The sequence below is a fragment of the Cydia pomonella genome, chromosome 7, assembly GCF_033807575.1.
Source record: "Cydia pomonella isolate Wapato2018A chromosome 7, ilCydPomo1, whole genome shotgun sequence".
In the NCBI taxonomy this organism is placed as follows: domain Eukaryota; kingdom Metazoa; phylum Arthropoda; class Insecta; order Lepidoptera; family Tortricidae; genus Cydia; species Cydia pomonella.
In genome coordinates, this window is record NC_084709.1 from 3,732,645 (window position 1) to 3,745,244 (window position 12,600).

At 37.5% G+C, this 12,600-nt stretch overlaps 2 protein-coding genes and 1 long non-coding RNA gene across 4 annotated transcripts in view; 2 read left to right on the forward strand and 1 right to left on the reverse strand.

Annotated features, from left to right (window-relative positions):
• The first annotated feature begins 1,410 nt into the window (after window positions 1-1,410).
• The window catches only part of LOC133519607 (elongation of very long chain fatty acids protein 7-like), a 54,827-nt gene continuing 43,637 nt past the window's right edge, over window positions 1,411-12,600 (forward strand). The window contains exons 1-5 of one of the 2 annotated variants that reach the window (XM_061853640.1): window positions 1,411-1,620; window positions 3,522-3,712; window positions 5,804-5,878; window positions 6,747-7,043; window positions 8,417-8,719. In XM_061853640.1, the coding sequence (XP_061709624.1) occupies window positions 1,599-1,620; window positions 3,522-3,712; window positions 5,804-5,878; window positions 6,747-7,043; window positions 8,417-8,671 (840 nt within the window). In that variant the 5' untranslated portion in view covers window positions 1,411-1,598 and the 3' untranslated portion in view covers window positions 8,672-8,719. Of the gene's footprint in view, window positions 1,621-3,521; window positions 3,713-5,803; window positions 5,879-6,746; window positions 7,044-8,416; window positions 8,720-12,600 lie in introns of those variants that run through there. The other variant, XM_061853639.1, reaches the window with a different exon arrangement.
• Window positions 2,009-10,963, reverse strand: LOC133519619 (uncharacterized). The gene is made up of 2 exons (XR_009799646.1): window positions 10,819-10,963; window positions 2,009-2,426 (listed from the first exon to the last, which is right to left on the reverse strand). It is a non-coding gene; the product is annotated as an uncharacterized LOC133519619 (long non-coding RNA).
• The window catches only part of LOC133519603 (cytochrome P450 4C1-like), a 185,272-nt gene continuing 175,682 nt past the window's right edge, over window positions 3,011-12,600 (forward strand). Inside the window, exon 1 of the mRNA XM_061853632.1 lies at window positions 3,011-3,016. The gene's annotated coding sequence lies outside the window, so the exon portion shown is untranslated. The remainder of the gene's footprint in view (window positions 3,017-12,600) is intronic.

Here is a 12,600-nt window from a genome sequence, read left to right on the forward strand (position 1 = left end):
CCTTTTATACATAATTAGACGTAGGACGTAGGCTGTCTTTTTAATTTAATTGTATGAAATCAAAAATCAACAATAATCGTTCTTTCACCGGTCTACCTCATTGAAGTCGGTTTTTTTTAATTTACTTGATTAAAAAATTATTAGTTTACTTGATTACAAAATTTTTACTCAGTTTCCCAAAAGATGGCACTGTGCAATGTATGGCAATTAATTTAGTGTCGTTTAATTTCGTTGTATTATTACATCAACACAATTGAAATTGAATTGATATCCGTACCCCCTCTTCTAACTTTAGAGTTAATTTGGCAAAATTCTTCCTCGGTGGCTTATCTGTTAGTTTAGCAGGGTACTCGATACTCGTAGCACATATTTGTTGTAAAAGTTTGCACTTCCTTCCTAAGTAGCGCCATAAGATTCAGGTGCAAACTTAACTCAATCGAGTGTAGTGGCTTCTAGGGGTTGAATTTTTATAGCCTATAACTTGGCCGGGCATTTTCTCGACAGATTAGTAAAGTTTGCATCAAAATCCGTTCAGCCGTTTTCACGTGATGCGAGGTCAAATAAACAGACAAACAGAGAAACAGACAAACAGACAAAAATTCTAAAAACTGTTGGAACGTGTTCTGTTAACGATTCTTAGTATCCCCAGCCTATTTTTTTTCGAATATCTTCCGTGTACAGACTTTCGACCTGCTTCAGCTTTATTATATGTATAGATAGATTGGGTAAAGAAAAATATCGTGATGATTGACTCTTAGAAAATAATTTAATAAAACTTAACACGGCGTATTTATTTTATATGTATTAAACAAAGACATTAAATAATCAAGATATTTCACAAATACATTAAAATAATGTCGGTTTTTTGTCCGCACATCATTGGTAGCATACGGAATATACATCTACATGTGGCCCATTCCATAGTGCGTGCTCTCGACCGTCGCAAGGCCATCTCGCTGGTCCAACGCTGGGCCATCGTGTAAAGGAGCCATAACCATCGTATAGCCATCTCGCTGGTCCAGCGCTGGGCCATCGTATAGGGGAGCCAATACCTTATTACCTTGATTCAATTCAACACGGACATCACAATGATATTATCATGCGTCTCACCGGCACCATTACACGTACAGTCACCATCAGATATATCGGAGCGGCCGAGGTGCTCAAAAATATCTGAACACGCACTCTAATGCCTCGACAATAGAGGTGTGTTCAGATATTTGTGAGCGACCTGGCCGCTCTAAAATATCCGATGGCGACTTTAAGGACAAGTTCGATCGAAATGCACGATAACTTAAATTTGGTAAAATTTAAATATGATTAGTGTCAGTTCGAACTGGCTAGCCTAATTAATTAAAATTAGACACGGCGTCAACTCAATTCAGTTTTAAATATGTAAATTGATTACGTAGATAATATAATTCTCTGCGTACATACTGTACGTAGATATTACGTACTTAATTAAATATGTAATATATTTGGCATTCGGGCGTAAAAAGCGCCGTGCGGTGGTGGTGCCCAGATCAAGTTCAGACAACTTGAAAATTAGTGTTATGTGTTAAAAAGCACTGAAAATTGTGCTGTACATATACAATAACATGGATTGGTTTAAAGGAGCTGGTAAGTGAAGTTTAATAAGTAGTGAATAGAATTTTCTAGAAATTTTCAAAGCGAAAAATGTCAAAGGATGCCTCTGCTTACGAGGCAAGAGTGGTCATTTCTCCATACAAACTTACTCGACTGTTTCCTCCGTGGGTTTTGACCCTAGAGCAATGTTTTTTTGCACACAGATTAACATTACCAATATCTTTGTCGGCCTGTTTTTTTATACTGTAAAGGGATACGCTAGACCTCTTTACAATACTATACTTTATTTTACCGCTAGAGCTCACACTGGGGCAGCTTCTTCAGCTTTACATAGCTCAAGTCCGGTCGTGTATGGAGTATTGCAGTCACCTTTGGGATGGATCCGCCAAGTATCAGCTAGCCACCCTAGATTCTATAGACAAACGCGCTAGGAAGCTTATTGGGGATGCGAGATTGGTAGAGGCTAGACTGCAGAGCCTAGAACACCGTAGAAAGGTAGCCTGTTTATCGGTATTCTACAGGATACATTTCGGGGAGTGTGCGATGGGATTACATAATCTTATCCCCCCATCTCCGTTCAGCCACCGTGGGACTAGACGCGGATTTGCGTTTCACCCTTACGTCGTTACTTTACCACTGATTCCCACTAAACGCTACGCATCCAGCTTTATCATGCGAACGGCTAAAGATTGGAATTCACTTCCTGCAAATCTATTCCCAGTCCACTATAACTTGGACCTTTTTAAATCGAGAGTGAATAGATATCTTTTAGGTAAGCATGTTCCATCCTAGACTGCATCGGCACTTTCCATCAGGTGAGATTGTGGTCAAATGCTTACCTTTTCGTAATAAAAAAAAAAAGCTCTTCAAACACTGTCTAAAATGGCGCAATTGACTAGGCCGTAAAGAGAAGCGTGATATTCAAAATTGATATAAATTAGCCAATAAACCAAAACAGTCTGACATAGATAATTTCATTTAGATTTCAAAATTTCGTTACGATTGGTGAAGTTTTGGAGGAGGAAAAAGTCGAGTACGAAACTTCGATTTTTAAGATTTTAACGCAGAATTTTCGCCAACGCTTCAGTTGTCCTGATCGCACTAAGTTTAGGACCCGCTTTGACTAAGCCGCAAAAAAAAGTGTGATATTCAAAACTGCCAGTCAAAAAGCAAAACAGTCCGGCAGATAATTTCAAATAGATAGAAGAAGTTTGCCGGCGACTATAGGTACCTACCTAGCTACCTATAAATCGAAGTTAAATTAAGAAAAAAATCGGCCAAGAGCATGTCCGGCCGTCCTCAGTGTAGGGTTCGGTAGCTACCCACGTATCAGAATAAGCTGCCTTAAACCGTGCCGTGGTACTTTGTGCAAACACTCATCATGTTTGCTATAGTTTTCATTGAAAGTAGGATTTATTAAGCTTTACTTGTATGATTGTTTTTCATAATTTTTGGACCCATGGTTCTAAAGTCAGAGGGACACAATTTTTTTTCGGCGCGAATATTGCCGGAAATATTTTCTTCATTTCAAAATGTTTCTGAAGACCCGCTATTAATTTTGAAAGACCTATCCAACGACACTCTACATCATAGGATTAAAGCAAAAAATTAAATAAATGTGTAGGGGAGGTACCCAAAAAACATGTTTCTGTAATTTTTATTTTACCATTATCTTGCCATTATAAATGTTTTTTTTAATACTACGTCGGTGGCAAAGAAGCTTACGGCCCGCCTGATGGTAAGCAGTCTCTGTAGCCTATGTACGCTTGCAACTCCAGAAGAGTTACATGCGCGTTGCCGACCCATGTATCCATGCAAAATTGCAGCTTTCTAGTACTAACGATCACGGAGCAAAGCCGCGGTCGGGTTCCTAGTTGACCACGGAACCCTAACAATGTCTAGGAACGCAATTTCATAAAGTATTCTTTTTTCAGTGGACTACGTAGACGACTGGTTCTTAATGAGCACACCGTGGACACTGTTCGCGATATGGATTGTATACATCACTTTTGTACTCAAATGGGGCCCTTCCTACATGTCCACGAGACCGGCTTACAAACTCAAAAACACTCTAGCCTTATACAATTTATTTCAAGTTGGACTGTCTTGTTACATCGTTTACATGGTACGTAGAAAATTGCATATGTAATGTATATTATTTAAGAGACGACGTGATCGTCCATACAAAAAGAGAAAACGTTTTTAAATTGAAACCTATAATTTATTATGCTGAAGCGATCGACCTCAAAATGAAAGTGATTTGTTAAGATTTAGTTAGTGAAAAACGTTTTTTCCCGAAATGGAATTTCATAGAAACATTACCGTTACTTCGTTAGATTCTAAAGCTATTCTTCCCTCTTAAGAGACTATAAGTAGATAATTATAGTCGTTATATTTGTAGCTGGCCCTGAGCGGCTAATCCTTTGTCTATTTTCAACTAAAACCGCGCGTGCCACTACCTGCAAGACAAGGGCCCGGTCACTTTAACCGGTTATTGAATGGTTCCAATGGTAATTGAAATAGGATTCAAAATGAACAAATGGAAAAATAATTTGCGATTTCTTGTGCAGTCCTTATACGGTTACTGAGTGCCCGCGAGTCGAACGCAGCCGAACTAGTCCAAAAAGTGTCTTCGATACGCGGAACAAAGGCGCGTTATCGGAGAGCGCACCTACACTGGTTTTATGAGCGTTGGACTAGCCCGCGCTAAGGTGCCAAATAGAATTATACGACCCTTTTTTTTTCAGGTAGTGGCACGCGCTGTTTTAGTTAACAATATAAAAAAGATTAGCTGCTCGGGGCCAGCTTTAAATGGAAAGACTATACATCCGTTAAGATGAACGAAGACGTGTTCCCCAGTCAGTTAAAAGATAGAATAAACTGGAACGGATGCACGTATAGGTAGAGTAGAGGTGTAACCTATATATGAAGCGAGTAGTTCCACAAGGGACGCAGTGAGCTATACCTAAGGAAAATCAATCCCTAAGATTCGAAACATAACAATTTTTAGTTGGTGGAAATCGTATGGCACTTTACTAGCGACATCTTCTGGGATATTCAGTTACTGTTATAGGTTCGCTACTCGCCGTTGGATGTCACTAGTAGGATGCGTGTGCGCTGTCTGGGCGGTGTGGTATTTGTCGGTGTTACACTAATGAATTAAATAAGTTTTAGTATGAATAAGTGGAATTCGTAGACGTTCTCGTATAACTAAGGTTTGGACGACGGATCTGAAATGTATGAGAAGATCCGTCGATCCGAATCAAGATCCGGATAATTTTATACATTTCGGATCCGGATTGCAAACCCTACGTATAAGTAATTTAAAAAGAATTTCGAATTACAGCTACACGTTGAAAAGATATTGATTACTAAAAAAAAAAATTCACCAAAATAGACATACAAAAACATAAAAAAAACATACACACCGAATTGATAACCTCCTCCTTTTGAAATCTTGAAGTCGGTTAATAAGTTATTGTTATAAAACTGTTTGTCCATTTGGAGATAAAAATGCAGCTAGCGAGCGCTGCAAGCTAAATAATACAGTCGCCTGTTGCTATCTCTATTGCACGCTCGCACAGTGACATTGACAGCCACATCATCATACATGGGCATCATGGGCGGGGTCAGTGTACGAATAAATAAATTAATAGTATAAAAAAACACTAGAAAAAACACGTTTTTATAAATGCACATAAAAACCAATCACAAGTGCAAACACGACTATGATACGATATTCCATCATGGAATGCCAGTGCCTGTCTTCCGGCTTCATCATCATACCTTGAAACCTAATCGTGGTCAAAGTTCATTACAAGACTTTTCTAACAAATCCAAACACAGCTACGATACGATGTTCCATCATGAAGTTCCAGTTCATATCTTCCGGCTCCATCATCAGATCATTTCGACAGTACCATATTATTGTATTGTCATCAGAACTATATACAGCTGCCAATTTTCATGACGCTACGATCCTTGGAAGATGGTTAAATAAGTTACCTTAGATTCCATTACATAGTTACATACAGGTCGACCTAATAAAAGCGTGTTAAAAACCTTGTGAAAGCGTCATTTCTTTACACTCTCACACATTATGATATTCAATTCAATTCAAATAAATAATTTTATTTTGAATAATTCAATTCATATGCTCTGCTTTTCTGCAAAAGTATTTCTTATACATTATAATAAATAACATATTTATTCACAGGGTACATATATTATGAGCAGAGAAGGATTGGTGAGCTCTCATTGTGCGATTGAAGCGAAAGAAACTGAACATTATGTAAGTTATTTTTTTAAGATATTAAATATTCGTAATTTTATTTATTTAATTATACCAAATGGCATGATTCCGATGATTTACCAGACTTGCCACTTAAGTAGTCTTGCGGCAAGTATAGTGTGAGACCCCAACTTTACAGCCAACTGTGAATATCTTTCAACATACATTTTTCCAATAGGTACCATAAAACTGAGTTACTCTGAACCATTTTTTGTATTAAATATGACACCTTCTGGACAGAAAAATAAACAATCCATAAGATATTAGAAATTATAGTTGTGTTCCTGCCGGTGAGTAAGGTTGCCAGAGCTCAACGAGGGGGAGAGGAGGGGGCGGGTTTAGGGTCGGCAACGCGCATGTAACTCCTTTGGAGTTGCAGGCGTACATAGGCTACGGAGACTGCTTATCATCAGGCGGGCCGTATGCTTGTTTGCCACTGACGAAGTATAAAAAAAATAAGTGAAGAAAAAAAACTTGAAGTCACCCCTATTTCTTTCAGTTGTATTCTTATTAATATTGCATTTTTTGTGAATATACGTACCTACGTAATTTGGTCGGGTTCATTATTACCCACCATAAAAAACGTGGGAACCAAAAAACGTCTACGTCACTTAGGACTTTTTGGAAGTAGGCAGAAAGGACACGTGAGACTATGACAAGGACAAACAATAATAGCGCTTTCTCTGCTTCTCCTACTGAATTATGCATAAGACTATTCCGTTATGTCAGTTCCCCCACCACATTCAATTCATGCGTGAACCTTGTTGATGTTGGTTTGTAGCCGCGCGCGTCACTAGCTACATCTATGGCGATCAAGGGGTTAAATATGAACCATATTCGACTAGTAAATCTATTCACATAATTTCAGATGGTGCGCGGCGTCTACATATACTTTCTAGCAAAGATGTCTGAACTGCTAGATACAGTATTCTTCGTCCTACGAAAGAAGATGAACCAAGTCTCCTTCTTACATGTATACCACCATTCTCTCATGGTGATTTCTACATGGTTCGCCTTGAAATATAATCCTACGGATGTCCTTATATTCTTGGGGACTCTGAATTCTTTCGTGCACGTTATCATGTATGGGTATTATGGGTTGTCAGCGTATCCTAGTATGACGAAGTATTTGTGGTGGAAGAAGTATATAACGTCGTTTCAGTTGGTGAGTATCATGATCGTTTTTTTTAAGTAATTATACACGGTGAAATTTAATTGGTGATCAGAAGTTGAAAAATATTAATCTAATTATCCGACGGTTCGAAAGCGGGGAAAGTATGCAGACCTGGCGGACTCCATATATGTCCCTCTAGCTGTGGAAACCACTGGCTGTTGGTGTGCTGAGGCCAAGTCGTTTATAGTGGAAGTGGGCAGGCGTTTGGGGGAGAGTGGTCATGACCCTCGCTCCGGGTCGTTCCTTATGCAAAGGTCCAACGCTGTTAAACGTGGCAACGCGGCGAGCGTGATGGGCTCCTCTGCATTCGGAGGGGTGCTGGGCGTATTTTGGAAATACAATTACAAAAAAATTATTCATAATGCCAAGTTACATGTAGGTAACAGTTCTTGTCCTTGTTAGTTAATTTGGGATTTAGTTTAATTAAGGTTAAGATTTTTGTAATACTTTAGTCGATTTTATATTTTTGTGTATCACTGTTCCTACTTAATTTAATATAAATTTGCTATCTAATTATTATTATGAATAATTATGAATATGAATTATTCAATACACAAGATCTCATTCAATTTACTTCATCATCTAATTAATTACAGTTAATGATATCGTTAAAATTAAACACATACATGGACACCGTACTTTTATTTAGGGAAGTAGGTGTACGTCAAGCGCCCTCACTATCACGGGGAATTTAACAATTTGACAATGAAAAATTGGCAGCTTACTTTGGAAAGAGGTTTCAATATCTTCGGTCTAAACCATTTAGTAAACAATTAGTGGTAGGGTGAAAACAATATTTCTGATTACCGATTAAATTTCACCGTGTTTATGTTGTACAGTCAGCATCAATAGTAGCGGAACGCGCCAAAAGTATCTGACAACCCGGATAACTCTTCCAAATATAGATAAATTTCTAAAATCCACGTTCAAAACTATATCTTTTACGGTCTTAGTTTTTCTATATTAAAGACATCACTTTTTGTTAAGCCGTTACAGAATGGTAGATACTTATGAAGCGTTATATGATCCGCTACTTTTGATGCTGACTGTACCTAGATAGAGACCAGGCGTTGATGAGTCTGCCAGTGCCACCTCATGAGCTAAAAAGTTTCTATCGTGGTTTTCACCGATGTTATTATTTGTCGATGTTTCATTTTCTCAAGCACTCGTTTTTGCCCCAAATCTTCTGTCTGGTGATTACCTATGTCTATTATGATCTTAAGCATCATCATCATTCTTCGAATTTATTTTTTGCCCCAAATCTTCTGTCTAGTGATTACCTATGTCTATTATGATCTTAAGCATCATCATCATTCTTCGAATCGGGCCCATATATATATAATTAGAATTCCGTTTTGTTTCAGATACAATTTGGATGTATTACGTTACATGCTTTCACCAGCACCTTCGTTTCGAATTGCAAGACCTCCTTCGTTCTGCTAATAACTATTTTCTTCAATTTAGGATTAATGATATACCTTTTCCGAGACTTTTACATAAAATCGTATGTAAAAAACGAAAGTAACGGTAATAAAAAATTAGATATTAGGAGACTAAGTCATAGCTTTATAACATCTTTAAATGAACCAAGCAGGTCTGATGAAACTAAATCTATGTGATCAGATTAATCCTAAAATAGCAAAATAAAAATTGTGAAAAACTTAAAATTAGTTTTTTATTGAATAGAGTGTGAAGCCGCCTTAACAAAATAGTCGCTGACAGCCTTTGGGCGGGCCGGGGCAGATTCGTATTGAGACAGTTTGGTTTTGGGCCAGAATCTGAGTGGGCCCGACTCTGTGGAGGTCAGATTCGCTATAGGTGTGTTTCTGAATAAAACAATATCGACATGCGACTTATGATATGGAGGTCACTTTCTAGGAAAAAGCTTGATTTTAAGTTTAATGTGCACATTTATTTACTATTAATTATAGCTTTAAATATGTTCTAAAAATGTTTAAAAAATGGTGCACTGTAAGATTTCCTGAAAATCGAATGTACAGTATTTTTAACAAAAACGGACGCTCGTCAAACTTATAATCTGATTAAGTATTAAATGTACTTAACAAATTCCTAAAAAGGGTATCGAAACAAATAAAAACATTTTTTTTTTTGCATTTCTTCTAACCAAAAGACCAAAAACAACTCGGGATCACCACTATATTATTCGTTTTAAAAGTCGTACGTCACACTCCGCATTAGGAAAGGGCAGTAGAGGTAATCATATACATATGCATCGAACGTAAACCCTAAAAAGCAAAAAAGCTCCTTGCAGCTAGCCATTATCATGCAAAATAACAAGGTATTTTAAGCAACGTTAATTTATGGATGCATTCCTGAGCTAACTTAAATTAATTTCTTAAAGAATACGGTATTCCAATTATAGTTTGTCAAAGGACGATCTCATGTCAAACATAGACAAAGAGAATCATACTATCTTTGTTTTACACCAGTACTAGCACCCAAAAAAAAGGATGAGTATAGTTTTTTTTGTTCTTATTTACTGACAAATTGGTTTGACCAACTATAACTCCATTTTTAAGTTACTTATAAAAATGTATGTTTCTATTTATTTAAGCGGTGGTGGCCGAGTGGATATGACGTCCGACTTTCAATCCGGAGGTCGTGGGTTCAAATCCTGGCTCGTACCAATGAGTTTTTCGGAACTTATGTACGAAATATCATTTGATATTTACCACTTGCTTTTCGGTGAAGGAAAACATCGTGAGGAAACCTGCATGCATCTGCGAAGAAATTCAAAGGTGTATGTGAAGTCCCCAATCCGCATTGGGCTAGCGTGGGGACTATAGCCCGAGCCCTCTCGCGCATGAGAGGAGGCCTGTGCCCAGCAGTGGGACGTATATAGGCTAAATTATTATTTTATTTATTTATCTATTCAAGCCCTTACGAGCGCGTAACACAGGGAATGTATATATACGGCGGTGGTAAACAAGCATACGGCTTACGATAGCAAGCAGTCTCCGTAGGCTATGGACGCCTGCAACTCCAGAGGAGTTACATGCGCGTTGCCGACCGTAACACTCCGCACCCTCGTTGAGCTCTGGCAACCCTACTCACCGGCAGAAACACATCAAACACAACCATAAGTAGGGCTGATTACATGTTTGATTTATGTTTAGTACGAGTTCATATATTTAATTCGAAAATCAAGTGTACCTACAATATCGGGTTAACGATTCACATTCACTAAATGACATTCAGACGTCATACCTTTTTTCAATTTTTTTTTTAGTTTAATATTATGCCAGTGTGACAAAAACGTTATATTATGCAGCATTTAAATAATTTGACTAAAAAAAAAAACATTTTTTATATGAGAATGAATTGACGACCGGTCTGGCCTCGTGGATAGTGACCCTGCCTATGAAGCCGATGGTTCCGGGTTCAAATCCTGGTAAGGGCATTTATTCGTGTGATGACTATGGATATTTGTTCCTGAGTCATGGGTGTTTTCTATGTATTTCAGTATTTATAAAATATTTATATAGTATATATATCGTTGTCTAGGTACCTACAACACAAGCCTTATTGAGCTTACTGTGGGACTTAGTCAATTTGTGTAATAATGTCCTATAATTAAAAAATAATAATATATATATATATATATATATTAGATATTTCATTTAGTTTCCTTGTATGTATTGTACCCATATATAGACACTTTTTTTTTATTAGGAAAAGGTAAGCATTTGACCACAATCTCCCCTGATGGAAAGTGCCGATGCAGTCTAGGATGGAACATGCTTACCTAAAAGATGTCTATTCACTCTCGATTTAAAAAGGTCCAAGTTATAGTGGACTGGGAATAGATTTGTAGGAAGTGAATTCCACTCCTTAGCCGTTGGCCTGATAAAGCTGGATGCGTAGCGTTTAGTGCGAATCAGTGGTAAAGTAACGACATAAGGGTGAAACGCAAGTCCGCGTCTAGTCCCACGGTGGCAGAGCAGAACAGAGATGGGGGGATAAGATTATGTAATCCCATCGCACACTCCCCGAAATGTATCCCGTAGAATACCGATGACATTAAGTAGCGTTCGATTTGTTGAAAACTTAAAAACTTAGATCTTACGTAAAAATAACTTGCCTAGATTTTTTCAGCAAGTCCCACATTAAGGGTTAAGGTGACTCCTTCACACTTTGTCATTCATTGGGTATACAAGGTTAACTTGGTCCGATCATTTTATTAATCGGTATATTGCTTTGACAGTTCGAAAAAACGCTGATTTAGTTTTTTTGCTCAGCATTCCTATTGTATTGTCAATCAATTTAAGTGCGTATTGGTGTTATATGTTGATAAGGCGTTTAAAATTAAAAGTACCTGGGCGACCGAGCTTAGCTCGGTTACAACTATTTATTGTAATATGGTGGTGTATAGGTGATAATCTTAACTACATTTTTTACTAAATTAAACTTGTCTAAAACAATAAAAATTAAAAAATTATATATAAACTTGAACATATATTTAAAAAAAAAAGTTGGTCACCGGGCGAGATTCGAACCTGTAACACTCGTTTAGCAGTCCGCGTCTTAACCCGCTGGACCAGACGGACAGTGGCCGGTAACACGAAATGAGCGACCATATTCTGCGTCGAAAGAAAAACGCATGAAAACTCGAAAACACGCGTTTTCCCAAACATAAGACTAATCTAGATCGATTGTTTACCCCCAAAAACTCCCATATACCAAATTTCAGCAAAATCGTTAGAGCCGTTTCCGAGATCCCGAAAATATATATATACAATAATTGCTCGTTTAAAGGTATAAGATTGTATAGTCAGTCATAGTAAGTGTAAACTAGTAAATAAATGTTGATTCAATTCCTAAAACTTGGCGTCCTTAAAATATGTATATTCAGTTATTCAGTATAGATCGTGTCATTCATGACGACGTGTACCTTAACTCGTATTCTCGTGTTACTAAAGGTTAGATTTGTCAAATGTGTGCGTCATCGTGGATGACACGACTATATTCATTTAAAAATCTTTGTTCACTAACCAACAAATATAACAAAATTAGAGTAATTTTAATGATTTCTAAGAAAAACACGCTTTTAAAAATTGAAGAGGTGCGTATTAGGTTTATTTGTTTCAAACACGTATCCGTATATTCATTATTCGTACCTGTAGATCTCTTATGTCAAACTTGAACTCTTTATATTTATCTATTCAAGCCCTTACGAGCGCGTAATAAATAAAAACCGGCCAAGAGCATTTCGGGCCATGCTCAGTGTAGGGTTCCGTAGTTACTCTTCCGTCACAATAAGCTAAACTGGAGCTTAAAGTATAGTAAATTGTTAACCAAGGGATGAAACGGTACCTTTCACGCGAGTTAAACAAATAGGCAAATTTGCATAATCAGTACCTAATTAAAGTCTTTTTACTATGAAGGGGAAACTTTTTGCGATAACTCAAAAACAGCTAAACTGATCATGTCCGCTATAGTTTTCATTTAAAGTATTTCTTAAGCTCTACTTCCACGATTTTTTTCATATTTTTTGGACCTATGGTTCAAAAGTTAGAGGGGGGGGGGG